Source organism: Pseudochaenichthys georgianus, chromosome 3 (genome assembly GCF_902827115.2).
Source record: "Pseudochaenichthys georgianus chromosome 3, fPseGeo1.2, whole genome shotgun sequence".
In the NCBI taxonomy this organism is placed as follows: Eukaryota; Metazoa; Chordata; class Actinopteri; order Perciformes; family Channichthyidae; genus Pseudochaenichthys; species Pseudochaenichthys georgianus.
In genome coordinates, this window is record NC_047505.1 from 15,112,099 (window position 1) to 15,138,510 (window position 26,412).

Consider the following 26,412-nt stretch of genomic DNA (forward strand, 5'->3'; position numbering starts at 1 on the left):
GCCTATGTATATTTATTGGATTTTTTTTAACGTAGTATAGGCTATTATTTAAATGTGACTACTTTAAGACCAAACGTCAAAAACGTTGAAACATTTATCTGGTAAAAAATGCAATCAGACGATTAAATTATGTAGTCAAAAAATGATAATAACACAAAACATATGTCCATGGATTATCTCCACTTTATCCTGTGTTTTTTGTAAACTGCTTAATAAACACTTGTGTTGTCGCAGAACAGCCTGTTTTTTAATCCTCTTCTTCTGTGGTGATGCGTGCTCTGCGGGGATTTAGGGGTTAAAGCGGGGCATTATTTGACTCGTTAATTCCCATATCTGCCACACGGGGGGACCCGAGGAGCCTCTCCTGCTGCTGCCTGTCCTGCTGCTGCCTGTCCGCCTTCAGTCTCACTCTCTGCTACTGCTTTGTTGTCCAGCCGGAGGAGGTCACTCAGTCCGAGCAGCAGTCCCCTCACAGCGCACTCAGGAGCCGCAGAGCAGCCGCCGACTCTCCGCAGAAAACTATTCTCTCCGCAGTTTGACAAAACAACCAAGTAAGTACATATACGACTCTTGCTCTCTATACGGAAGCTTTCTTTTCTTTATTCATGTTTTTTCCGCGAACACGAGGCATGTGAGGCTGCTGTGTTCAGATCGATCATCAGGTTGTCGATTCATCGGTTCTTCGTGACAAACGGCCGCACTTCAGACATGTTGATGACTTTAATTGAGTAAACCGGACTGGTGATGTGGCGCATGTGTGCATGATTTATGTAACATATCTGACACGACGAGGAGCTTCAGTATTAGACCACTTGTTTGGCCAGAGAGACACTGAAGTACAACTTTCAAGTTTAAACTGGACTCAAATATTAATAATAACAGTACTTTTTAGAGTCCAAGTATCAAGGAGGAAAGCACGCAAAACAAGTTATAAGATCACGTGAAAAAAAATGTGTCAGAACTTTACTAACTTTTTTAAAGCCCTTCAGGACAAGCATCAGATACACACTTTTTTGTGTGTGCATGTAGTCTGGTGTAACAGAAACTGAAGTTAATCAATCTGGTTCCTGTTGTGGTAACTACTGATTGAAACCATCATGGGACACAGGGTTTTAGGCTGTTAACTGAAAAGCTAAAACGAATGATTATGTGGATTATTTTGACATCTATGCAGTCAAAAAACAGTCATAAATCTTCAAGTTGTTTACTTGGTTTGTATTTTGTCTAATCAACAGTCCAAAATGAATAATAATAACAATAATGATAATGTAAGACCATCAGCAATTTTCTCCAAACAGCCACCAATTTAAACGCCAAAATTAATCATTTTATATCCTACCATTTTCTGATCTAATGTCCATATATGCAATAGAACACCATTTGTTGGTTTTTGAATAGTTATAGCCTACTTTACAGTTTAAAGAATTAAAAAAAAAAATGATATTTGAAAAGGACTTAATAGAGGTTCCGGGAAGTCTGGTTTTTGTCTCAATACTGTTTGCTTATAATTTACAAAGTGGTATTGTTTGTATCCCAGGAAGACTAGACTAAAATGCTCCAATTAGATAAGCTAGTTAATGGTTGGCATCAACTGATCGACAATTTGTTTTAGGCCTGAGCCAAACCCCGAGGCCAACCTGACTGACCCACGTAGGCACAATATTTAATCAATTTACAAAACATCCAGCTCTTCTTCTACAGGGTGATTGTCTGCATTACAGATATGGATGTGGGTCAGTGTTGTGCATGGTGGCATCAGTCAATATTTCAGTTTTCTCCCTTCCCCTCTTGCACATCGGTGAATCTTGTCCTCAACAGGGCAGTAAATCAGTCCAGCTGCAGGTCGGGCTTCACTGCGGCGTGACCTTAATTACCTTTCCATAACCGGGGAACCGAAGTCTTGTTGAAGTGCTTCTGCCGGAGTTCTATCAGACAAGAATGTTTTCGCCCACAGGAACCAGTTAATCTGCATTCTGAGATATTTAACACAACACCCAGTCTGTGTGTTTCAAGTGTAGAAAAACCTAATTCAGTTTGCTTCTCACAAAAGAGTGAAGTCTGTCTGTTTGCCGGAGACTCACCCTTAGTGAGTCTATAACCTGTTTACCCTGTTTACTATAATAAGTAAGTAAGAATCAAGTAAAGTAATATGTAATGGAATAGCCCTGAGGGGTAATTATGGGTTTAATAAGGCTTGAGCCTTTCGAGCTGCTCACATTTCTCCTGCACAAAGAACAACATGCATAGTGGACTTGATTTGAAAGGCTGTAGCTGTCGGAGGCAATTTTCTAAACTTAGATCTTTTCCTGACAACGAAAATGTACTTTCTTCTGTCAAAGCCCAGCAACAGACCAACCAATGAATGTACCTACTTTTTAGGTATTGTGTTTGTATTTTCACTTGAATATTGTCATTCTTTGTTGGTAAGCCAGTTTTTACTGGACTTTGATGGGAACATTTGATAAAATCTGAGAGACAATATGTCTGTCTGTCAGCCAGATTACGCAATGACACACATTTCATGAGCATTGTTGAAAGGGTGCAGTATCAGCCAAGGAAAAACCTATTACATGGAGATGGCCTTGGCAGAGGTTTGGACAGCAGAATTGTTGTGGTTTTTTCAAAGGAAATCTCACCACAATTACAGGTTCGAGCCCCTTAACTGTGAATATCTGTGGGTTTAGTTGATTGTAAATGGAATATCTTTTTGTTTTTGGACTGTCGGCCTGACAAAACAAGTTATTTTACCGAAGCTAAGCAATGTGCCAGTCAAAAAGGAATGTATTCGTTAATAGGGATCCGTGTTTAGGTGAAAACGCTGATGAGATTGAGTATTAGTGGAAGTGAGGTTTCTGTTTACATGCCTCACGTTGTGGGAGTGAGCGCCTGAGTTTGGCACTAAACAAGTATGAGATTTGAGTGACTCCATTTTCCCACACGCCCCCCACCTCTCCCTGCTGCAGCGTAGTCATGGAAACGTGCACAGCTTGCTCCTTTCAGTTGACGTCTGGGAGGCCCAAACTGGTTTTGCCACCACCGAGTGGTACAACACTGAATTAATTATGGTAGTGGGTGGGGTTAATTTACCACAGTCAGGCTCGCTTTGTTTTGGTGACTCCCCCCTTTTGTTCTTACTGTGTGTCCTCCATCGTCCTCACCCCACTAGAAGACAAGTTGTTGTCACTGCAGCAGTAAATGGAAGAAACCATCAGGATCGTCTCTTAAAAACTATTCTATTCTCTGAAATTGTGTCAGTGGTGAAAGTAGTACTTGGGCCAGAAAGTAGTGAACCCACAATGTACAAATACTCCTTTACAATGATGTGAAAGCACTATTAGTACAGTATTATTGGCTAGATATAGCCTACTTATCGTATCAAATGTGTTGAACACTTGTGTCAAACACTTATTTAATGAAACCATGTGAGGAGTTAGGATGAGAATTTTCTCTTTGGTGGAAACATGAAAGTGCTGGACAGTCTGTGTGCCCACCAGTATGGTTGAGAGGGTCATTAAACATGTTTTCCTTAACAATTAATATTTTCACGTGGGGAAAAAAAGTATTCACTAACCTTATCTGTATCAAAATATTAAACTAATATGTAATCTAATTACTTTCCATTACCTCTTTGGCCATGACCAGTTATGCACAGCCTCTTACATTTGGCGGGTGGAAGCAACCAGTAACGTCAGGAGACTAATGAAATAACCAAGATATTTTTATCTTTCAAATTTAAGTTACTTGTACTAACTCAATAACTCAACAAGATTATGCACAATAAAAGACACCAAAATAATAATTTTGACCAGAAATTGTTATGTTTAATTTACACTGTCTTCTCTTCCCACACCAATGTACATAATGTATTTAATAGAGTATCCATCTCAGTGCTTGAACAATAAGCGGTTTAATTTATTAATTAAAACACATTTCTTATACAATCATTTTAGATATCAAGCTGACTGGACTAGAATATTGTGATGGACATGGTCCACTTTTGATGAATTCAACCAAAACATTATGTTAATATATCTTTGCAGATTAAGCTATGTATTGAGCTATTATTAATGTTTACAGTGCATCCTTGTAGGATGTTTTTTTGTATTCACAAATATTATTTGATTGGCTTTAGTCACTTTCCACGAGGTGTTACACATCTTTACATCGCCTAAAGTAAACTCATGTCCGGTGTCTCCAAAAAAACAAAGTGTCACGGTGAGAAAAGGGCATCTGTTGAACTGCTGCTGCTGTTTTATTGTGCAAAAGAAAAGTAAAGCAGCCTCACGGTGTGTCGAGTTTCTCCTTTTGTTTCCAGAGAGGAAATTGTGTCTGAAAGCTGCCATTGTTGAGGCGTCCCGTCAGAGTGGGACTGTGAGAGCTGCGGTGTTATTAAAAGGGTGTGTAGGTGGGGTTTATTTCAGGTGGAGGGAGGAAGAGAAGGGGCGTCAGAATGATTCATCAAAGAAAATGAATTCATCGTTTTAGTAATTTTCATGCCAAACACTCGATTTGGCTGTCGGTAGGATAAAAAAAGAAAGAAGCCATTTATTACCTATCTAAAGCTAACCCTTTAAAAAATGCAAATGTTCTCACATTTGTCGACCAAATTGATTCATTTGATAATAATGTATTTATACTAAAAAATAGAAATGGTGATGTTTGTATATATGTTAGAATACATCATGATGAGACCATTCCAGCTGCCTTCATCACATCTCTCATAGAAAAAATATTAATCATGACGGCATGGCAAATACCTTTCGTTCTCCTGCTCCAATAAGACGTTAGTACATATACACTTCCAAGCTGATCTAATTACTGAATGTATTAATTACTGAATAAACCATGATAGATGTCGCTTTTAGTGACTCCACAGATAATCACCTGTATTTTAGTGTCTTTCAGCTCGTTGTGCCATTTATCTTGCTCAAACTTTTACGTTTTTCAATCTCACCTACAAGAACTTTTTTGCCAAGAAATTGTTGCAGAACGTTTTCGCTTTTACATTTGTTTGTTCAACATGTTACTAACTTAGCTTTAGTCGGTGAATGATTTAACATAACCAGACTAGCTGTTTCTTACAAAAAAGTATTTAGTCAGCCACCAATTGTGCAAGTTCTCCCACTTAAAAAGATGAGAGACGCCTGTAATTTTCATCCTAGGTATACCTCAACTATGAGAGACAAAATGAGAAAAAAAATCCAGAAAATCATTGTCTGATTTTTAAAGAATTTATTTGCAAATTATGGTGGAAAATAAATATTTGGTTAATAACAAAAGTTCATCTCAATACTTTGTTATATACCCTTTGTTGGCAATGACAGAGGTCAAACGTTTTCTGTAAGTCTTCACAAGGTTTTCACACACTGTTGCTGGTATTTTGGCCCATTCCTCCATGCAGATCTCCTCTAGAGCAGTGATGTTTTGGGGCTGTCGCTGGGCAACACACACTTTCAACTCCCTCCAAAGATTTTCTATGGGGTTGAGATCTGGAGACTGGCTAGGCCACTCCAGGACCTTGAAATGCTTCTTACGAAGCCACTCCTTTGTTGCCCGGGCGGTGTGTTTGGGATCATTGTCATGCTGAAAGACCCAGCCACGTTTCATCTTCAATGCCCTTGCTGATGGAAGGAGGTTGTCACTCAAAATCTCACGATACATGGCCCCATTCAATCTTTCCTTTACACGGATCAGTCGTCCTGGTCCCTTTGCAGAAAAACAGCTCCAAAGCATGATGTTTCGACCCCCATGTTTCACAGTAGGTATGGTGTTCTTTGGATGCAACTCAGCATTCTTTCTCCTCCAAACACGTCTTGTTGAGTTTTTACCAAAAAGTTCTATATTGGTTTCATCTGACCATATGACATTTTCCCAATCCTCTTCTGGATCATCTAAATGCTCTCTAGTAAACTTCAGACGGGCCTGGACATGTACTGGCTTAAGCAGGGGGACACGTCTGGCACTGCAGGATTTGAGTCCCTGGCAGCGTAGTGTGTTACTGATGGTAGCCTTTGTTACTTTGGTCCCAGCTCTCTGCAGGTCATTGACTAAGTCCCCCCGTGTGGTTCTGGGATCTTTGCTCACCGTTCTTGTGATAATTTTGCCCCCACGGGGTGAGATCTTGCGTGGAGCCCCAGATCGAGGGAGATTATCAGTGGTCTTGTAGGTCTTCCATTTTCTAATAATTGCTCCCACAGTTGATTTCTTCACACCAAGCTGCTTACCTATTGCAGATTCAGTCTTTCCAGCCTGGTGCAGGTCTACAATGTTGTTTCTGGTGTCCTTTGACAGCTCTTTGGTCTTGGCCATAGTGGAGTTTGGAGTGTGACTGATTGAGGTTGTGGACAGGTGTCTTTTATACTGATAATGAGTTCAAACAGGTGCCATTAATACAGTTAACAAGTGGAGGACAGAGGAGGCTCTTAAAGAAGAAGTTACAGGTCTGTGAGAGCCAGAAATCTTGTTAGTAGTAATACTTATGTTACCGAGGAATTGACCAATTCATTCATTAAAAATCCTACAATGTGATTTCCTGGATTCTTTCCCCCCATTCTGTCTCTCATAGTTGAAGTGTACCTAGGATGAAAATTACAGGCCTCTCATATTTTTAAGTGGGAGAACTTGCACAATTGGTGGCTGACTAAATATTTTTTGCCCCACTGTATATGAAACGGAACTGGAACAGATTTACTTTTTCTTTATGGATATTTTACAAATCACCATTTTAAACTTTATTCTTTTTTTTACTGTCATATAGTATTTCATACCTGTTTCATTTATTCTCTTATTTTTTTATAACTATAATGATCATATAAACGTGTGCCTCGGAAATAATTGTTTACATTAATGGTGACCAAAACGTTTGAGACCCACTGTGATAATTTAGATTAAAGTTAACTATCTAAACACTGAGAGTCCTGTAGCTCACTGAGCCTCTCAGTCTGACAGGAGAGGACTCTCTTCCACCTTGTTGTTGAAAAAACTCCTTATATCCGTTAGCGTAGCTCGCTAGCACCAGAAGCTAACAACAACGATCTCTGGTACCGGTGCGCTCTCTCTCTCGCTCGTGCACGCACACATAATGGCTTGTTCCACACACACAGAGCCGAGCTTTAATGAAACACTGAGACCCAGACGTAATAGTACTGTACTGTATCATATTATTTTCGAATCAATAATTTTTAAAATTATGATTTACATTTTTTTTTTTTTAATAACCATTTTTCCTCCTGGTCTCTCGCGCACCCCCTGTCATGCCTCTGCGCCCCCCACCAGGCGCACTCCCCACTTTGAGAACCACTGTGCTAAGCTAACATAAGCTAACGTCCTCCCAACTACAACTTCAAATGTATACAAGACCAATATATAATACCATAAAACTGTTAACTGTTAACTGTGTTAATCTGCAAATGACACACATCTTTTGCAAACTTTTGTTGGATTTGAGAAAATATACAGATGCAAATAGACAAAGTTAGTCGAACATCTGAAAGTGCATTTTTGATGTTTTCTTACGACCAATGTGAAAAAATACATGTTATTAAAGCTAAATATCCCAAAATCTCTTAATAGTTTTTGCCTTTAAAGTCTTGTCTTAACGCACAAACAAGAGTGGCATCGACAATTCCATCTGACTCCAAATACCAAAAAAAACAAACAGTTTCTAAAAAAAGGCCAGTAGTTTGATAAACACTCACTGCTTCTGTGTGAGGAACCAATTGACCGATATTAAACCGTGAATAATAAGCACAAAAAAGTGTCAGATAAACGCCTCTTTTGTTTCTGCTGTCCTAATAAGAGATTTAAATTTCAGAAATTCTACAAATGGATTGTGTCAAAGAGAACAGTGAGGGAAGAGTGGTGACAAAAGAGTTTATTGTGGTGTTTGTTGTTGTTGCTGCAGCCCCACACTCCTCCTGCACATTTCTGCATGAGTCAAAGAGTGTGTAAGAGTCTTGGATGACATGTCTGACTGACGCCTTCAGCCACGTCTCTGTCAGAAGAACAACATGTTGTAATGAAGAGAAAGCGCCTTCTTTTTTGTCAAATATGTCAAATAAATGACAATGTTGGTAGAATAAAACATTATTGCCAAAGTTCACTTGTAGCCTATACTTGCCTCGTCACACATTTAATAGAGCTGCATCTAACAATTATTTGTATTATCCATTCGTTTTGCAATTATCATCTTTATTTTTCTGATGTTTTTGTCTTTACAAATAGTGCCTGCTCTAACTTCCAACAGCCTGGGATATTCTTTCAGTCCAAATCCTATAAAATATACTTTTATATAATCCAACAACAGAGAAATGCAGCAAATCATCACACCATGAGCTTTGACATTAACATCAGGGACACGTAGAACTAGAGAATCCAACTTGTAGAAACAAGCACTTTATTTGTTAACTTGTGCTAGTAAGGGATAATGTGCAACCGCTTATTACACGGCCACATACTAAATACACCAACCACCTGACTATCAATATTGAATAAAATGAGTTTATTGACTTAAAAATGATCCCGTTCCATTTTTTACTTGACGGTATTCAGTTGGCTTCTCCGTTGTCCAGTGCTCTGTCTTTTAACCTCTTTCCTTCTATTGTTAACTTTTCTGTACTGAGGACAGTTTAGCCATCAGGAATCCAAAGTTTGCTCCTTTCCTCAAATATACTAGTGAATATTCAAAAAGTAATCCATTGTGTTTTCTAATGGAGAAAACCAATGTTTGTTGCCCTCCATATCAATGGTTTTCCTTAGCGATTGTCATGTTATGCTTAGCAGTGGTGTGTTATCCAGTATTAACAACCCCGTAAATGTCCAAATTGGCCAATCAGAATTGTGTATTCGACCAAGCAGTGTCATAAATTATAAATAATTAATTTTTAAAAAGGAAGAGGAAAATACTAAAAGAACGTTGTACATATTTTTTATATTCAAAGCAGAATTTTTTTTTGATAGAGCATTCGTTGCCATTTCTCAGTACATTTACTCAAGTACTGTACTTGAGCACAATTATGGGGTACCAGTAAAAGACCAGAGTACTTCTTCCGCCTGCTGATATGAATGCTAGGTACCTGGGGTAAAGTACCGTATGTATTGAGGTGCATGTAGTGACTCATTTGTGAGTCACAGTCATAAGATACATCTAGACACAATGTGAAAAATGTGGATCACAAATTGGCCCTCATACTTTCTTTCTTGATGTATTACATTTTTGTATTTATCTATACAGTATATGGTATAATGTAATGTCTGCTGGAAACTGGAGAACTAAAAAGTTGGCATTGAAATGTGATATTGTATTTAAATCGCTCTGCACTGCGTAAGGTGCTGAAATGAAAATTAGAATAAGGAAAACCTGTTATTTTCTTTGGTTTATGTTCCTCGTTGAGTGTTGTGGCTCATTCAGAGCCAGTGAGCGGTGTATTGTTGTGCCTGGTACAACCAGAGGCTATAGGAGGCGGAGGAGGAACATTAAAAATGAAGGAGGGACAAACTGTGAAAAAGTGTTTGTTTATTACAGCTCAGAATGAAACCAAAGTGTAAATGAAGAGAAAATAAGAAGCAGCTGTAAATATGAAGACTGTTTAGAACAGACTGGGCTTTTTATGGATGTTAAGGTCCAATGGATACTTTGGTTGTTTGGAAACTTCCAACATCTAGGTGTAATGACTCCAGTTTTAAGTATAGCCTACCAAAAAGGGGAAAGAGACTCATCAAATCTATGCAAAGTTGTATTTGTTTATCGTTAAATGTTGGTTTGCCATCTACAATTGACACTGAGAAGGACAAGAAGCATGTACATTTACTACATGTTATATACTTCCTTTTTAAAATATAGTAAAGTTATCGGTTATCTTACCCTAACCATAGCCCCATACTGTAAAGTTAACCATGAGAATGATGTTTTATCCGTTATTGGTATCGGCTAATAAATCGATTTTTGCCATGAACAAGGACACTATAATTTAAAATGTTAACATACTAAGTATATGTTATTTATGTAAATCTCAGAAGGATCTCTAGGTTAAGGAAAGACGCCAGTTCTTTTGGGCACTCTCCATAAGAAAAGCTCAGTCTCGCTCTTGTGGTGACGTAGATTCTCTCATTATGCCAACTGTCTCTGTGCGTGTTGGCGATGTTGACCTCTGTGTTGTGACAGGATGTTTAATGTTGTCAGACAACCCAGTTTATTAATCTATAGAAACTGGGTCAAAACTTCTGAGGGCTCAGATCAGACTGAAGAGCTTCTGTATTTGTTCAATAATCATTTTTAATAACATTTTATGACTTTGTCTCAGTTCATGACGTGCCTTCGTAATGTGCTCCAGATTGTGTTGAAAACTTTCAGTGGAAAAAATTAGGATGGCATGTTTTCTATTTTTGTTCTTCTACTTGTTGCACAGATGTGTATAAGCAGCTGCTGTGAATAGTTTCCTCCCTATGGTTATATTTAAAACGCATTTGAAAAAATGTGCCATAATCAACAACTTTGAGGCTGATACATTAATTGAACCATTGTGTACTTTCCTGAAGCAGACATGTTTTTATTCACTCAGCAGCTGCAGTACAAAGGGGCTCTGCGTGGCACTACTACATTTTAAGAAAGCCTTTGTTTCTGGATCTTTTTTTCCTACCAGAAGTGCATAAATGCATTTTTCATGTTCACAAGATCCAGTCCAACAATTATAACTCTGTAGAAGCCTTAATATCATGTTATCATTTAAAAAGCTAACTGGTGATATCTTATATTTTCTTCTGTCAACAAATCCCATGGAAAGACAAAAACCAACAATGATGATAGTAGCTATGTGTACCACTGCAGCTGGTGAGCTAACAGCTAACACATTAGCCAGCCAGGAAAATGCTAGTGCTATTAATTCACAATAGTCAAGTTATTTTTAACAGTTTAACTCCTCCTGATATGATAACCATTCCATAAAGTGATTTATATTTGGCTCGAAGTGTGGTGTGTACTTAGCAGCTACTCGCTTGGCTAGTTGGTAAAGGACTATGGTATGCTAACTGCGAACATGCTAGCAATTCAAATAGCTTTATTGGCATGACCATAATGACATACAGTATTGCAGGCACTATTTTAGAAGTGGACTTAGTGGGAATTTTATTGAAGGAGAGAAATATGCCTCTTGCTAACTCTTGATCAGCAAGCACATAAGACGTTAGCGTAGCTCTGTCGCTAAATGGACAAAACTAATACATTACGTGTTTTTACCTTCTGACACAACTATGGAGGTTAAAGGATAGTTGACGGTGACACACAGCTACAACCTCGATATTACTGTACCTTTTTACTTACTTACTACTTGCATTAGTAAATGTAGTATGCAAATGTACTTCTTAGCACAATTACCAGCTGTTTCAGGAAAAAACGGAGCCTTTTAAATGTTTTCAGCTGAGAGTCACGGACACAAAGTCGGGACGTTTTGAGAGACTGACTTACTCGTTGTTGTTTTGGTCTTGTTTTGAAGAGATTGAAAAAATATGGACTTTACCAATCGTTATCCTTTTACTTCTTTCAGGTCTCTTTACCAAAAGTCTAAGCCTAAACTTAAATGAAGAGTCTTATGTATCAGAGGCCGACCTGGTCTTTGTTAAGACTTCAGCCTGCTCTCTTTAAAGTCTATAATACCTTCCATCTGGCTTTGCTGAAACCACCAAAATCTCTTTCCCATTGCATATTCTCTTTCCTCTGTCATCCCTGCAGGTGCCCCCTCTCCCCCCTCACCCCCCCAACCCACTGGCACAGGCAACCATGTAACAGTAACCCATTTACAGTGAAGGGAATATGGGTTGGATACACGGGCCCTGAGCTCACGCTATGGGGCTTCACTGCCGGGAGGAAACATCGAACCGGGCCGCCGTATTTCACCCAGATTTTCATAGATTTATCGGACAGTAAGAGGCCATTACTTTATGGAGGGGGAAAACCATTCAGAGACAGAGTTGCTGCGTTCATGTTAGGCTAGAATTTCTGTAAATATGAAAAACCACATGAAAGGAGAAAGGTCATTGAAATTTTTCTGGTGTTGATTAGCAGTTGGATGCACTTTTTCCTCTTTCCAATCTGCACTAGTTGGACTGAACTTGAACTGTTAACGTTAAAAAAGTTAAACTCTTATTCTACATATTACTTGTGATTTGAGACCAGGTGAAGGGGGTGATAAAGAAAGAAAGAATATTACTGCACTTGAAAATCAGCTAATTAGAATAAATTGAAACGCATAATTTCAAAGAAAGATGCCAAGAGACCACTTTATAAAAGCATGTGGATGGCTGATATTTCATGTTTTCTGGCTTTGATTAAAATGTTACCTTTTGTATATTTATGTTTATAAATTTAGGAATAATTCAAGTTGAATTTTTTGAAAAACCTGATCTGCTGTAATTGTAAAGCCACCGCATTACTCCACATTACAGTAGTGTAGATATACTGATTTCATATTTAGACATGTAAGGATCTGGAGCTGAGGAACAGACAGGGCTGGAGATCCAGAGCGAGCAGGTCACAGATGGTATGACCTCTCTGCTCACAGATTGAGGTTGTGATTGCACTGGTTGTTTTTGCGGGTGTAATCCTGGAGGATTTGAGCCCCCCAGTTCCTGATCATGATCAGCCGGACCAGCTTAGCCTCCGAGGTCTGTTGTTCTATAGCATCTGTCACAATTTGTTCACATCACGCTCTTCTCCACAGCAGACCTGCAAACACAATCCTGCTCTGCTCTCATACAGAATAACTTCACTTGCACTCTGTTTATGGAAATTATTATTACATTTTGTACAGTGCATTGGACTGTTGGACACATTTTTCAATGACTTTATTAATGATATAATACATTTAAAGGGAGTGGAAATCCGCGAATTTTGGGTTTAACTTATGTATTTTTATTAAAAATAAGCATAATAAACCATTTTTTTTAAATTTCATGCGCCTAGTTTCATTTTATTTTCAATTTTACTGCTCCCGACCAAGCCCTCTCAATGAAACGAAATACCTCGGGAATCTTCGGGTGATGACGAAAACAAAGGAAGACGGGCACAAACATTGGACGAGGCACGAGTATTTTATTATGTTTTCTGGCTGATTTAATGCATCATTAGCCTGTACCATTGTGTACAACGCCATTTATTGCCTGTCGATTAGGCGACCGGAGGCCTCGTCATCCGATAATCCGGTACACAGTGTTGAATGTGTACACTACAGTCATCATATAGACATGATAGACTAACAGTACTGTGAGTACAGCCTACACTTGACAGGCAGCCTGGCTAGCCTAGGATTAGGACCATACTACGTCAAAAGACCGATTGGCTCTAGCTGTATATCATGCTAGTATACAATTCATTTAAATGTATTCATGTAATTAATGCCCATAAGGCTGTTACATATACAATAATAAATGTGACAAGATAATTTATGTGAACCTGACCCTGGTATGTTATGAAATGTACCCTACATGCAGTCATCCTCGGGCATAGCCATAGGCCTACAGTGCATGCATGCTAACTTTTGCAATATATAATATAGCGCCTAGCGTGAGCTATGCTTAGGGACCTACCAGTCAAGATTATTTGTGCGTAGGGGTGCATCATCTGGCTCCTGGTCATCCTCGCCATTGCCCATGCCGTGAACTAACTCCATCACCTCGGGCTCGAACAAATAAGGACTTAATGGTCCATCGTCTGGCTTAATATTCTCACCATCGTCGCTTACTGAACCGGATTCAGATTCAGTTCCTAAAACTACATTTTCGCAGGAAAGCCGAGAGGATGTTTCTGACTCGCTATCATCACTGGATACCTCGTACAATCCTTCTTCTTTGTCTGGTATATTTGCCCTTCCACGTTCATTCTGCATAGACGCCATGGTTTGTTATCGTTTCGTCTTCCTGAGTTTTCCTCACTTCCGGTTTGGCTGAATCGATCATTTCGTTTCTAAAAAAGTTCGGGGAAGCTGCAATAAAGTGCTTCTAACATGCGTAAGGCAATTATTATATTTTTTTAATCAGGTGTGATTGTTTTGGTACGTAATTATGCTTGTATATAAGTTGAAACGAAACTATTTGGGGTTCAATTTCCACTATCCCTTTAATCTAATCATGAAAATAATAAGTTGGTTAGTTTGGTCAAACCAATAACCCATCACCCAAACAATTGCGTAGATCAGAAACATTTAGCAAGAATATTTTACTCGACGAAGGACCTGAATCATTATGAAATGTCAGAAATATTTGTTGTAATATTGAGAACATGTCAATCACCAATTGATGCAGTATAAAATGATACACAGATATTACCTGTCAACCAGAAAATGCTGTCAATTAAGGATGATTCCAAGCCCCATATGCCTTCTCTGTAACCAAAAGACTATTGGCACGTATGTACACATGGTATATGAATGTACTGCAGTAAGAACAATCTGGAAACGAGTTATTGACATTGTTTCTGAGATTATTGGAGTTCACATACACATATTGTATTGTTGAATGATGATTCTTCTCTTGACCTACTAAACCAGGAGTGCCCAACCTTTTTTGAACCGAGAGCTACTTTTAAAGTTGCCAGTCTGCCGAGATCTACCAGTCCAAATATTTTACCTCTTTCTAATCTACACACATACAAGTATTTAACTGAAGTTACACAACAGTGTTGTTGATACAGAGTTGGAGTTTATGCACACGTCACATACTACAGTGGGTAATGTTTTCAAGAAATATTGAACAGTGCTGCCACATATGACACAGGAAAAAAAGAAAATACTCTGAACGCTTTCTTTGCCATTATATAAAAATAGTGTTGCTACAAAAGTATAAATTAGGCTTACTAATAAGACAACTCAGATCTGAAGCTACACAGGCCTTTTGAAATAGGATGCAAGCAACACTAGTTTCTTAACCTGAATTGATAATAGACTATAATCAATTTAAACCGAACAGATCTTAATGTTTGCATTCTTATACCATTTTGTACAATAATTATAATGAATAAGTTCAAACAAACAAAAACTAACAGCTGATTAATAACAGTATCTAACTTGAGTTTTTATTATATCAAAAACCTGTTGAAATGCTACTGTTATTTTTACTGTCCCCAAAAAGCGCGTTGGCAGCCTCCAGGAATGCTTCTTTCACAACTTCGCCGTCTTTGAAAGACTTCACGTGTTTCGAAAGAACGTGACTGACACGATAAGATGCTATGGTAGCAGGCTTGCTCTTGTTGTTGGGCCTGGTGAAAATGAGCTGCTGTGCATTTAGCTGTCCTTTCAGGCCCCTCCCCTTTTGGAGCGTAGGGCAGAATCAGGAGGGAATTCCGTCTCGTAGCGTTTGTGCACTGTTTTGAAATGTCGCTCCTAAGCTTTGGGTTTACAGGCAGGCCGCAAACAACTTCACGGCGTATTCTGCCACCCGAAGTCAGTAGAAGCTGCTGGGTAGCGTCTTCGAGTAAATCGCCAGAAGCGCCGACACCTCCTCACTCCACCGCTCCCATGTTTTCTTTTGTGTTGCCATAAGTTAGTCTCTCTCCGTTGGTGCGCTGGGCTAATGCTAATGCGAGCAAATAAAATGGTGGCTTCATAAAACCTTTCGGAGTTTTACAGGGCATGGTTTGCAATTCGCCCAGCCAATCAGAAATTGTTAGTGTGGCCGACACACCCACGAACCATTTCCTTCCCTGGAAAGTACCACCTCTAGCAGGGACTATCTGGGGGTGAAAAGGTTTGCGCAAACTAGGGACTAGTTCTTGGAAAAAGTACTCCGGTGTGAAAGTGCCTATTGGTAACGTGTAGTTGGATTGGCTCGAACGGTTCAAAAGAGGTGTCAATTACCAAAATCGACCAATGGGTTCCAGAGGTATGGTAAATACACTCAAATGACCCCAGAAGTGTTTTTTTTTTTATAAACCTCTAATAAGGTCAGATTTAACTTGTTATGCATTAATTTTGATACAGGGTACTTATTATGTTATAGTTTGGATTCCTAAAGCTTTTTGTCTACTATCCCATCATTCAAGGGTGGTTTTCACTATAAGTAATACCTTTTTTACGGAAACTATAATTTACATTTTTTTACTATGTTCAATCTGAATTTACTTTAAAATAAAAACATCTATATTGATTATGACTTTTCTACATCCAACTCACAGGTTTATCATTACTTTGAGAAAAAAGATTATTAATTTACCTTTTTAGAAGTGAAGATATAGTTTGTTCTGGGAATGTCATTTTCGAGCCTGAGACCTGAAAAACAGGCTTGGGGTTTGACGGGTTAAGCAATGGATATCATCATTCCATGACCTACTAATATCAGAGCTGTCAATCGCTTCTGCTAATAAGGCTAAGGGGAAAACATTAGAGGCTATTAAAAGAGCTGCTGATCTGGTAATATCATTCATGTAAATGTAAGATTATTAGGAGCAAATTTCAATTCATTTAAAAAAAAATTTATGAATGTATTTGATTTGGATAAATTGTTATGCTATAATATATATAATATAAATAATCTGATGAACTCCGACGATTGCTAACAAACATCAGGTAGGATTTTCTGTGAAATGGCATGATAGGGTGGCATGGGAAAGGGATTCCCTATATTTTTTCTTTGTTGTTTCTTTTTGTATTATTGTCTATATAATTTGTATGTGTGTCATTTATTTATTTATTTATAGGTCTTTAAATCCAAATTCTACATTTGAACACCAACAACTCTTCTGTTGTGATGAGAAGTGAATGTAAGAAGGCAGAGAGAATCCAGCCTTGGTCCTCTGAGAAATGAAAAAAGAAATTATCTCCAAGTTTTAATTAATTGGGTAGTTAATTAACAAATAATTGCTTGAGAAAATTAACGATGTTTGCAATCTCAATTCGCAATCAAATGATATTGAGAAACTGAAAAAACGCTGTCTGACAGACCTGTGAGTTTAAACATTCTATCGGTATGTATAACAAATATTATGACTTTCTTATGTTTCCAGATACAGCATCATGGGGAAAGGCTGCCTGACAGTGACCAAGTACTTCCTGTTCCTCTTCAACCTCATATTTTTTGTGAGTATATTACTCATAAATTATAGTAATGTGCCATTAAATAAGAAATGCTGGTAAACATGTGATTCACTAAAAAAATCTAAATGTTTTTTTGTTTAATATTTGTTAAACATTAACACCATCAAGGTTATCTTCTGGCTATTAAGGCGAGACACGGCAGGCAAAAACATAGTTTTTCATGCACTGGTCAATTTTGAGAACATGTTTTCTTTCAGGCTTTTGGAAGGAAAACGTACAAAATACACATTTAGATGTTTATTTTTGCTATAGTTTGTCTATTTGCGTCTGTAGATTTCTCCTAAATTCACCAAAAGTTAGCATTCTAACGTAACATATAGTACCGCGACCGCTGTTTGCACAATGTAATCAGGGGCAGGGCATATAGCACCTTTCAACACAAGCCAATTCAAAGTGCTTTACTTAAATGAAAGACATTAAGAAACATATTATAAAATGATATCTAGAAACACTCATTTAAAAGCAAAGATAAAAAGCATCATAATTCTTTTATTTATTTATTTTTATTTTGGGAGGGATGCCTAAGTTGATTACATTATATCAAATGGAATAATTCAATGTATACGACAGTGCCATAGCTAAATGTGTTAGGTCTAAAGGTGTGTTTTGCTCTGCTCACCGGTCCCTCACAGCGGGCAGAGCTGCAGGTGCTGATCTCTCTCTCTCGCGTCCGGTTATAGTTATGTTTTAAGCATTAAAGCTGTAGGCCAATAGCTGTTAACTGTTCAAACTGTGATCACCAGTTCAATACATTTTTACAAATTCGACTTGGTTTCTATACTTATTTGAACACGTATTTATTTATTTAAATTTTTTTATTTATTTATTTTCGTTTGTAAAAAAAAAAAAAAATCCACTTTTTTTTTTTATAGGATATATACTTTTCGGTTAATCGGTTAACCGTTTTTTTGAGGGTCGAATATTCGAATATACATTTGCTTTCAAATTCCCATCCCTAGTAAGTACTAGCATCCCTGCTCACATGCTCTCACTCTCTGCTGCTAGAAAGAGCAGTGCCGCACAGCGTTTGGAGGCAGGACCAAACCATTACATGTAAATAGAGAGGGGTGTACAGTATGGGCTCAGAACAGTCTCATAATACACACATGCACACAGAAGGATTCACACTTGTATTTCTGGATCCACACGTGTTTTTCAATGCACACACTAATGTGTTCCGTTTCATATACATGTAAATAAAATCAAAATACAGAAAAAAGTTTTACATATGTATTTTTGATCCTCACATATTTGTTTTCCATTTAAAACCTTTTTTGAGACTCCCCTGACGGTCAGCCGATTCGTACTTGTAAATTTTTCTATCTATAGCCAATCAGATGTCTCCTCAATTCTAAGCCAATCACATGAGGGCGCCCCCACAAGGGTAGATTTCTTGCGTTCATGACGTAGCGCTTCATATACGCATTTTGCGCAGTCCGGAGCTGACAGGTCCATGGAGCCTGCCTGCAGGCGCTAATCTGAGGACACCCTCCACTCTCAGTACAGCGCCACTTTCCGAACAGGAAATGCACGCAAATACAATCTTTTATATTATTAAGGTACAGCGCCACTTTCCGAACCATTGATGAATGCTTGTGTACACAAAAACGGCAGGCAAAACCGTTTTAAATGTGTGTTTCCTGTGTGGCGAATACAGCTGCTTTATTTATGTCTGTATGAAGTTGTTGCGAGTGTGGAGGGAGCAGCTACAGGTTAGCTTAGCCTAATCGATCAGTGCTACGAAGCCAGTGCTAGACAGTGAACTGTCAACGGGGGGAGCCCCGCCGGTCATTATCGGCCGATATTCACTCTTAATAGTTTAATCGGTTCTCTCTATAAAGGCCGATCAGGAGAGCTGGATCTGATCGATATGGACATCAACGCGAGTGAAGTGTAACCGGACGCGAGAGAGATCAGATCAGCTGCTGAGTCTGACGGCGACACGCAGCTCTGCATGATCACCTGAAGCTCCGCCCTCTGTTTAGCGAGCTGACCGGACTGCGCAAAATGCGTATATGAAGTGTCATGAACGCAATAAATCATACCCTCATGGGGGCGCGCTCATGTGATTGGCTTAGAATGAAGGAGACATCTGATTGGCTATAGATAGAAAAAATTACAAGTACAAATCGGGTGAGCTTCAGGGGAGTCTCAAAAAACCCACACACGAATGCACAGCGATCCGTGCACAGAAAGCGGTTTGTGTTTGCAGGTGCAGAGGTTTTAAATGGAAAACAAATGTGAGGATCAAAAATACATATGGAAAACTTTTTTCTGTATTTGGATTTACATGTATATGAAACGGAATACATTTGTGTGTGCATTGAAAAACACAAGTGTGAATCCTTTTGCGGATCATGAAACACAAGTGTGAATCCTTCTGTGTGCATGTGTGTATTATGAGACTGTTCTGAGCCCATATGCTAGAGGCTTTGGATAATTAACTTTTGGAAGAAAAAAAGTGAAATGAATCGTAAGTTTAGTGAGTACATTATCAATTTAACGTTATATTAATGTGAATTATTGAAACCATTGGCTGGTGTCAATTTCTAACGACGTGACTCATTCAGATGCATCACGTCGTGTGCTAAAACACTTCCCGGTTTAGCTTTCCGCTAGAAATTTAAATCTCAAAATGGCAAAAGAACAGCCAAAAAAACGTTCACAGAGAAGAGGATAACAATTGTCATTAGTGATATGAGAAAAGCCCTAGGTATCATTCGTGCTTCTATTGGCTAGCGCTCCAACACATTGTACGTGATTGGCTAAGGGGCCGGACGTCTCTAAGCAGTTGACAAATCACAACAGAGCCGGCCAGCTAACCAATCGGAGCAATCTGGGCTCTGGTTTCTTTTTCATGAGGAAAATAAAGCACTTTGAAAAATGTAAGCCTGTAAACATGTCCACAGTAGAGGCACACGATAGAAATATGAACCTGAAAATTATTAGTTTGTTAGAGTGTCCTCTCTAACACAATCTGGGGTAGAATTTGATGAAAATACTGGCGTTTAAAGAGCAGGACAGAGCAGCTGACTGAAAACATACAAATGGACTATTGGGAAAAATTGTATAAAAGTATATTATGTAGTCATGTTGCTTGCTACAGTTCTCAACAAGAGTTTTTGAACAGCTTGAAAAGACGTCAGCCACTCTTTCTCTGACTCTGAGTAATAATTGCAGTGTCCGCAGTAACCACGGTAATACTCACTTTCTTGTTTCCTCTCCTTCTGTGGAAATGAAATCTTACGATCTACGGTTTAGAGGTTCTTAGCAACAGATAAACACTGTTTTTGTATTTCTCCGTATTGAGAGCATTACCCTCCGCCGTGCTTTCCTGCAAAGTACATTCAGTTCCTGCTTAGAGAAACGTGATGTCATTAAGTTACATTACTGTTTGGTTTCCCCCAATAATGTATATTTAAACTCACTTTCAGTATGTCCTGCCAGTACACCACATGAAGGTACAGAACATGGCTGTAGTTAATACTGACGTCATTATCTCAATATGTTCTTCGTTTTAATTCAGCAAATGGATATATTGCATATTTTTTAGTGGTCTTTTTTTCTTAACTGTATAAAAGAAAATGCAAGCACCTAAAGGACCTCGATCTTGAATAGCATGCCAACATATTCTAGGTGAAAGGCCAAGGGGCAGTCACCTCTCTAAGCGGTTGACCAATCACAACAGAGCTGGGCTCTGGTTTCAGACGGAGGGTGAAAATAGGTGCTGCAGTATGAGAGAAATAAAGAGCTTTTTGAACATTTAAAGCATGTACGGTAGAGGCACTAAATACAAATGGGAACCTGTCCTGAACATTAGCATAATGGAGCCCCTTTAAAATCATATGCAAGTACCATATGTTTGACTTTGCCATTCAGAGTAAACTTAGTTTTTTCTTGTCCCTTGGTACTTTTTAAAATGTTAATCTCTTAAAAGCCTCTGAAAGACAAAGCAACAGGAGGCTTTTATTTTGAACCATGTAATGGTTAATGTTGATTAATGTCCCTTTTTTATATTATTCAATAAAAACAGATCTACACCAAAAGGTTTTGACTTATTTGGTGTTATTTGGTCAGAAGATCAACTTTTAGTTTGGCAGCAAGGTAGCCACAGTTAGATGAAGAGAAAAACATTTGAAGGTGACGAATACAGTGATCATGGTTCAGCATTCCTGCAAAAACCTGAATGAAGAAACTCTGATCCACCAGAACAAATGTAGCTCACCAGTATAAAAAACTGTGAATTGCACTTCATCTGTTACTGTTGAAATGTGCTCGTTTGCAGCATGTCTGAAGCATTGTTTATGGCTGACCTGTGTGTGTGTGTGTGTGTGTGTGTGTGTGTGTGTGTGTGTTTTTGTTCTCCAGCTGTGTGGGGTCGTCATCATGGGCTTCGGGCTGTGGCTCCTGCTGGACAATCAGAGCTTCATCGTCGTCCTGAGTGAGTTCCTCCTTCATTCTCCTGATGATGATCTACCACGTTTACTTCGTGTGACGTGACTTTTTATTTGCACGTTTGTTCAAGTTTTTTGTCTGTTGTTGGGAGTTGGCATAGGATAAATTATGTCTCAGCGGTTAGAGCTGGCTGCTCAGTATCAGCTGAGGCAATAGCAGGTTTTAATCCAACCAGCGGTGACTTTTACACGTGTCTTCCCCTCTATCTACCCCTTTCACTGTCACTCTCTTAAAAGGGCAAATCAGGCCCTATAATTGTGAGACGGAAGGGAAACAGGCGGGAGTTGTTGAAAACTTCACCTGTTATTAGTGTGAACTGTTGAACTATGACGTCTAGACAAACCTTTACGTTTGTGTCGCTTTTAGACCGAATAACTTTACACACAGACAACATCCATCTGTTGGAGGCTAACTAAAACAACTCCTCTTCCACTGTCAGTGTTAATGTGTCCAGCCTATGCAGTTATCCCTTCTGACTTGGTCTCCAAAGAGGCCAACATGTTTAGGTGTCCCTATAAAGTTGGGGTCGCTGTGTGTTGAGGCTGCTGAGTTAAAAACAAGTGTCCAGCAGATTTCCTCCACGTTTGTCTGTCTGCTTCTCTGGACTGTGTTAAAAAAAGAAATTCCTTCAAGCCACAAATCTTTCCCTCTGTCTTGGTCCTCCTCCGTATCCTCTCCTCGTGGCTTCAATTACTCTCCTGTTACCGAGTGTTCAAAGACATCTGACATAAAGAGCTCATTTGACATTTAGGGAACACACTTATTCATTTGCTTTATAAAAATAATATAGTGAGCTTTAGGTGGGTTTGTGTATTTAGATTATTTACTTAATTTAAAGTACTTAAAGGGTGCCTATTATGTTTTTCGGGTTTTCACTTTCCTGTGTTGTGTTATCTAGGTTTTTGTGAATGTAAATGGTCTGCAAAGGCTTAAATCCCAGCGTTCCTCCCTTTTACTATTAATTAATGAATATTTCTCCATTAATCACTAGATTGTTTGTTTTTGAAAATATTTAAGTACATATACAATTACATAGGAAGTCATGTTTTCTGAGATAAGTGATAAAAAGGGGTTACCTGAATTCAGGAGCAATTTAGTATAACTTGAAAATGTATATAGCAAGTATCATTTTTATTATGTACTAGGATTATTATTACTCATTGATTCATATGAAAGGATTGAACTGTTGTAGTTCATTAAGAAGAGACTTTTTTTCAATATGGATTAGTTTTCTGATTGATTTTTTTATTTTCTAAAAAAGCCACAGGAATTACCCAACATTAATACTAATGCACTACAACGGTTTTGACTATTAAGAAAATCAGCAAATTTGAGAAGCTTTATCAATACAGTGTTTTCTGTTGGAAAAATTACTAAACCATTATCAAATAACACTTTGTACTGTTTTATTTATTTTTTTGTGTAAAAAATCTAACTTTTTTTAAGTAACTAAAACTCTAGTGCAGGGGTGGGGAATCTTTTTCCTCTCAAGGGCCATTTCAATTTTTTCAACATCCTCCGAGGGCCGTACAAATTATTGACCTCTGCTTAAAAAAACTAAAATCACAGCCCATTAATTTGGCCTTTCTTTCATGCTGTGCAAAGAAAAAGCAACCTCTCAATCCAGATATCTTACCATGACTCGCGTATGCATGTATGTGCACGGTTGTGGCATGACCACCAAAACAGAAAGATATGGACACAAGATATGTGCAAATGTATTTAGTTTCCTATCCATGTGAACATGATTTAAGTGGGGGGGGACCTAACCTCCTCTAGGGGGGTCCAGGGGGGGCAATGCTCCCCGGGAAGGTTTTTTTTAAAATGTTAAAGTTAAAAGCATCAATCTGGTGCACTTTGAGAGCAACATTAAGAGATCTATGGATACACCTCTCAACACCCATATGAAACAGAACTGTAAACAGATTTCTTTTTCTTTATGGATATTTTACAAATCACTCCTTTCAAACTGTATTCTTTTTTATTAATAACAACTTTTTTTTACTGTCATATAGTATTTTATATAGTGGTTTACTTTATTCTCTTATTTTTTTATAACTATAATGATCATATAAAGATGTGCCTTTACCTCACTGGTTGTAGAAAAAGCTTCTTATATTCGTTAGCATAGCTAGCTAACCAGATGCTAATAACAACAAAGTTATTGACTGTATGATCAGTATGACAGATGAACAGATCACCACTGGGCTTTCAACTAAAGACACAGCCACGCAAAAACTGTGGCATGTGTACGGCTCCTTATGGGTTCTGCAATTTTTGAAGTGCCAGAACCGCGTTCTGGTGCTCTCCGTCAGAACTGCACCCCTGTCAGACGAGATGACACGACACGTTAGGCTCGTGTTGTGTTCAAGGACCCTTACCGTGGCCAGGAAAAACAGGCACTCGCTTGTTTAATTATTTTGCGGTCTAGATTTCTTACATTTTTTTCTTTTTTGCGTGTGTTTATAAATTACCTCGAGGGCCGTATCAAATGGTCTCGCGGGCCGGGGCCGGAGGTTCCCCACCCCTGCTAGTGAATCAAGAGGAAAAATATTCTCTCCCCATCAACTTGCATAGAATGGAAGTACAAATGTCAAAATTATACTTTAGTACAGTACTTGAGTAAATGTATATGGTTACATTTAACAAACTAAAACCATTGTACACTGACTCTGTGTCCTTAACTCCAATTTGTTTTTAACTATTCCGTTAATTCTAAACTCTGCAAACAGTAACAGTGAGAAAGAAACGACTAGTGTGAGCGAGACAAAGTCTCAGACACCACTGAAGAAGTGTCGATGCAGAAATATAGAGACAGACATTGAGCAATTGTCAGAGAGGACTGTGTGTGTAGTGTGTGTGTGTGTGTGCGCTTTCAGAACAAGCCAGCCCACTGAGGACATTTGTCTCCCGTCCTCGTGGGCTCTCTGCAGGTGTCGTCCCCTCAGACACTGGGCTCTTTCTGCTCCGTCCAGCATCAGCATGCATCACATCAGCCCAGTGCGCTCACCGCCTTACTCATCTCTCACACACACACACACACACACACACACACACACACACACACACACACACACACACACACACACACACACACACACACACACACACACACACACACACACACACACACGCACACCATCACATCACGGTCAGTCAGATAGTCCAGGCATTTTCTCGGGGCCGGGGTTGTGGTCATACGACACTAACCATCAGAGCACATGGTTAAAGTACAGTGCACAGTTTAGCTTTGTGTTCACACATAAACGAGGAGTATTGATGCTCAATGAAACATTTTCTGAGAGCGGCGTCACTGCTCATCACAAGTGAATCAATGCTCAGCCTGGTGCTGCTGGGACCAGCTGATCGTACAAAGACAGCGCTGAGTCACAACCACACATTATTCCTGCCTCGACACGTTTTAAATCATCCAGGTTGCAAACATTACTTCACGTGGAGCAGGGAGACCTCGAGGAACACTTGTGACTGAAGCCATTCCATTATTGGTTGAAATGTAATCAAGTATTAAGTTAAGTAGTAACTTAAGAGTGTTTCGATTTTGTATCTCTTTGTACTTCTAATCCACTACATTTCAGAGGGAATCAATATTATATATTATTATACTTTTTACTTTTCATTAAAAACATTAAGTAAGAGGAAGTTTTATGCTCATTTTCAGGTTCATATTTGTATGTTGTGCCTCGACTGTGACATGTTTACATCAATGTTCAAAAAGTTCTTTATTTTTCTCATACTGCCTGTGTTGCAACACCTCTTTTCACCCTCTGTCTGAAACCAGAGCTCAGTCTGCTCTGATTGGTCAACTGCATTACATGCACAAAAACCTATATAACACACTAGAGGAAAGGGAAAACTCCAAAAACCATAGTAGATTTTTTATTTAAAATATAGTAGATTCGAAGTATAAAGTAGCAGAAAATGGAAATAATCAAGTAAAATATAATATTTAAGTACAGTACTCCAGGCAATTTCGTTTGATATACTGTGACAAATATAAAATATTTATTTTATATTGAATTGTTTAAACAGTCTTTCAGAAAGAATAGGCTTCTTAATTAAGCGTCATTTTAGGCAGGAAATCTTAAAAGGGACTGCTTCAGTTTGGTAAGAATTCACTGAACGGCATCAACATGAGCATTTGTAAATGTTGACTCAGCATTTTGTAGGCTATAGAACTGCACAGGTAGTCTATTCACAGGGACCCTAAACACATGAACCTGTCTGTAAGAGCATATAACACACACATTTAATTGACTGTCCCTGTAGCCTAATTTTCCATCATAAACTTCCCTCTTTTCTCGTTAGCTTGCGTTGGAGCAGCATGCCCTGGTTCACTGATCCCCCGGGGGTATCTCATGATGGCTTGAGGCCACAAGGGCCCAGTAAGGAGGAGGGGGCGCTTGTCTTTAAAACGGCTCATTGGCAGACTTCTACACGCTTCTTGTTCACAACCTTTTTGAGTGACAATACGTTCTCCACTGCAGTAGCAGATTCTGTATTTCTGTCATGAATCATTTGAAACTAGCTCTGTTTTTGATGAGTCATGCTTCATCAAATTGCGACCCAGGGTTTGGATTGTAGCTGAATTCTTATTTGAGCTCCCTGTGTTTCTTTGGTCCCTGGTAACTTGCTATAAATGGAGCGCTGCAGACGAACAATTGTTTCTAATTTCCTTTGTTTTTCATCATCACACATGTTGCTGTATGGAAGTGCTCGTCTGGTTCATTTCTGCAAGTTTGTAGATTTCAGAGACTTGTGTATTGGGTCGAAATCATGTTGTCAAACATGACACAGCCGCTGATCTTGTTTTATAGCTAATAGAGTGGTGCGGGGATGACGTATTTACCCGGCAATAAGC

General features: G+C 38.7%; 1 protein-coding gene across 2 annotated transcripts in view; it reads left to right on the top strand.

Moving 5' to 3' along the window:
* The first annotated feature begins 351 nt into the window (after positions 1-351).
* The window catches only part of LOC117439087 (CD82 antigen-like), a 36,142-nt gene continuing 10,081 nt past the window's right edge, over positions 352-26,412 (top strand). Inside the window, exons 1-3 of one of the 2 annotated variants that reach the window (XM_034074833.2) lie at positions 352-543; positions 16,988-17,060; positions 21,447-21,519. In XM_034074833.2, coding sequence (XP_033930724.1) covers positions 16,998-17,060; positions 21,447-21,519 — 136 coding nt within the window. In that variant the 5' untranslated portion in view covers positions 352-543; positions 16,988-16,997. Of the gene's footprint in view, positions 552-16,987; positions 17,061-21,446; positions 21,520-26,412 lie in introns of both variants that reach the window. The other variant, XM_034074824.2, reaches the window with a different exon arrangement.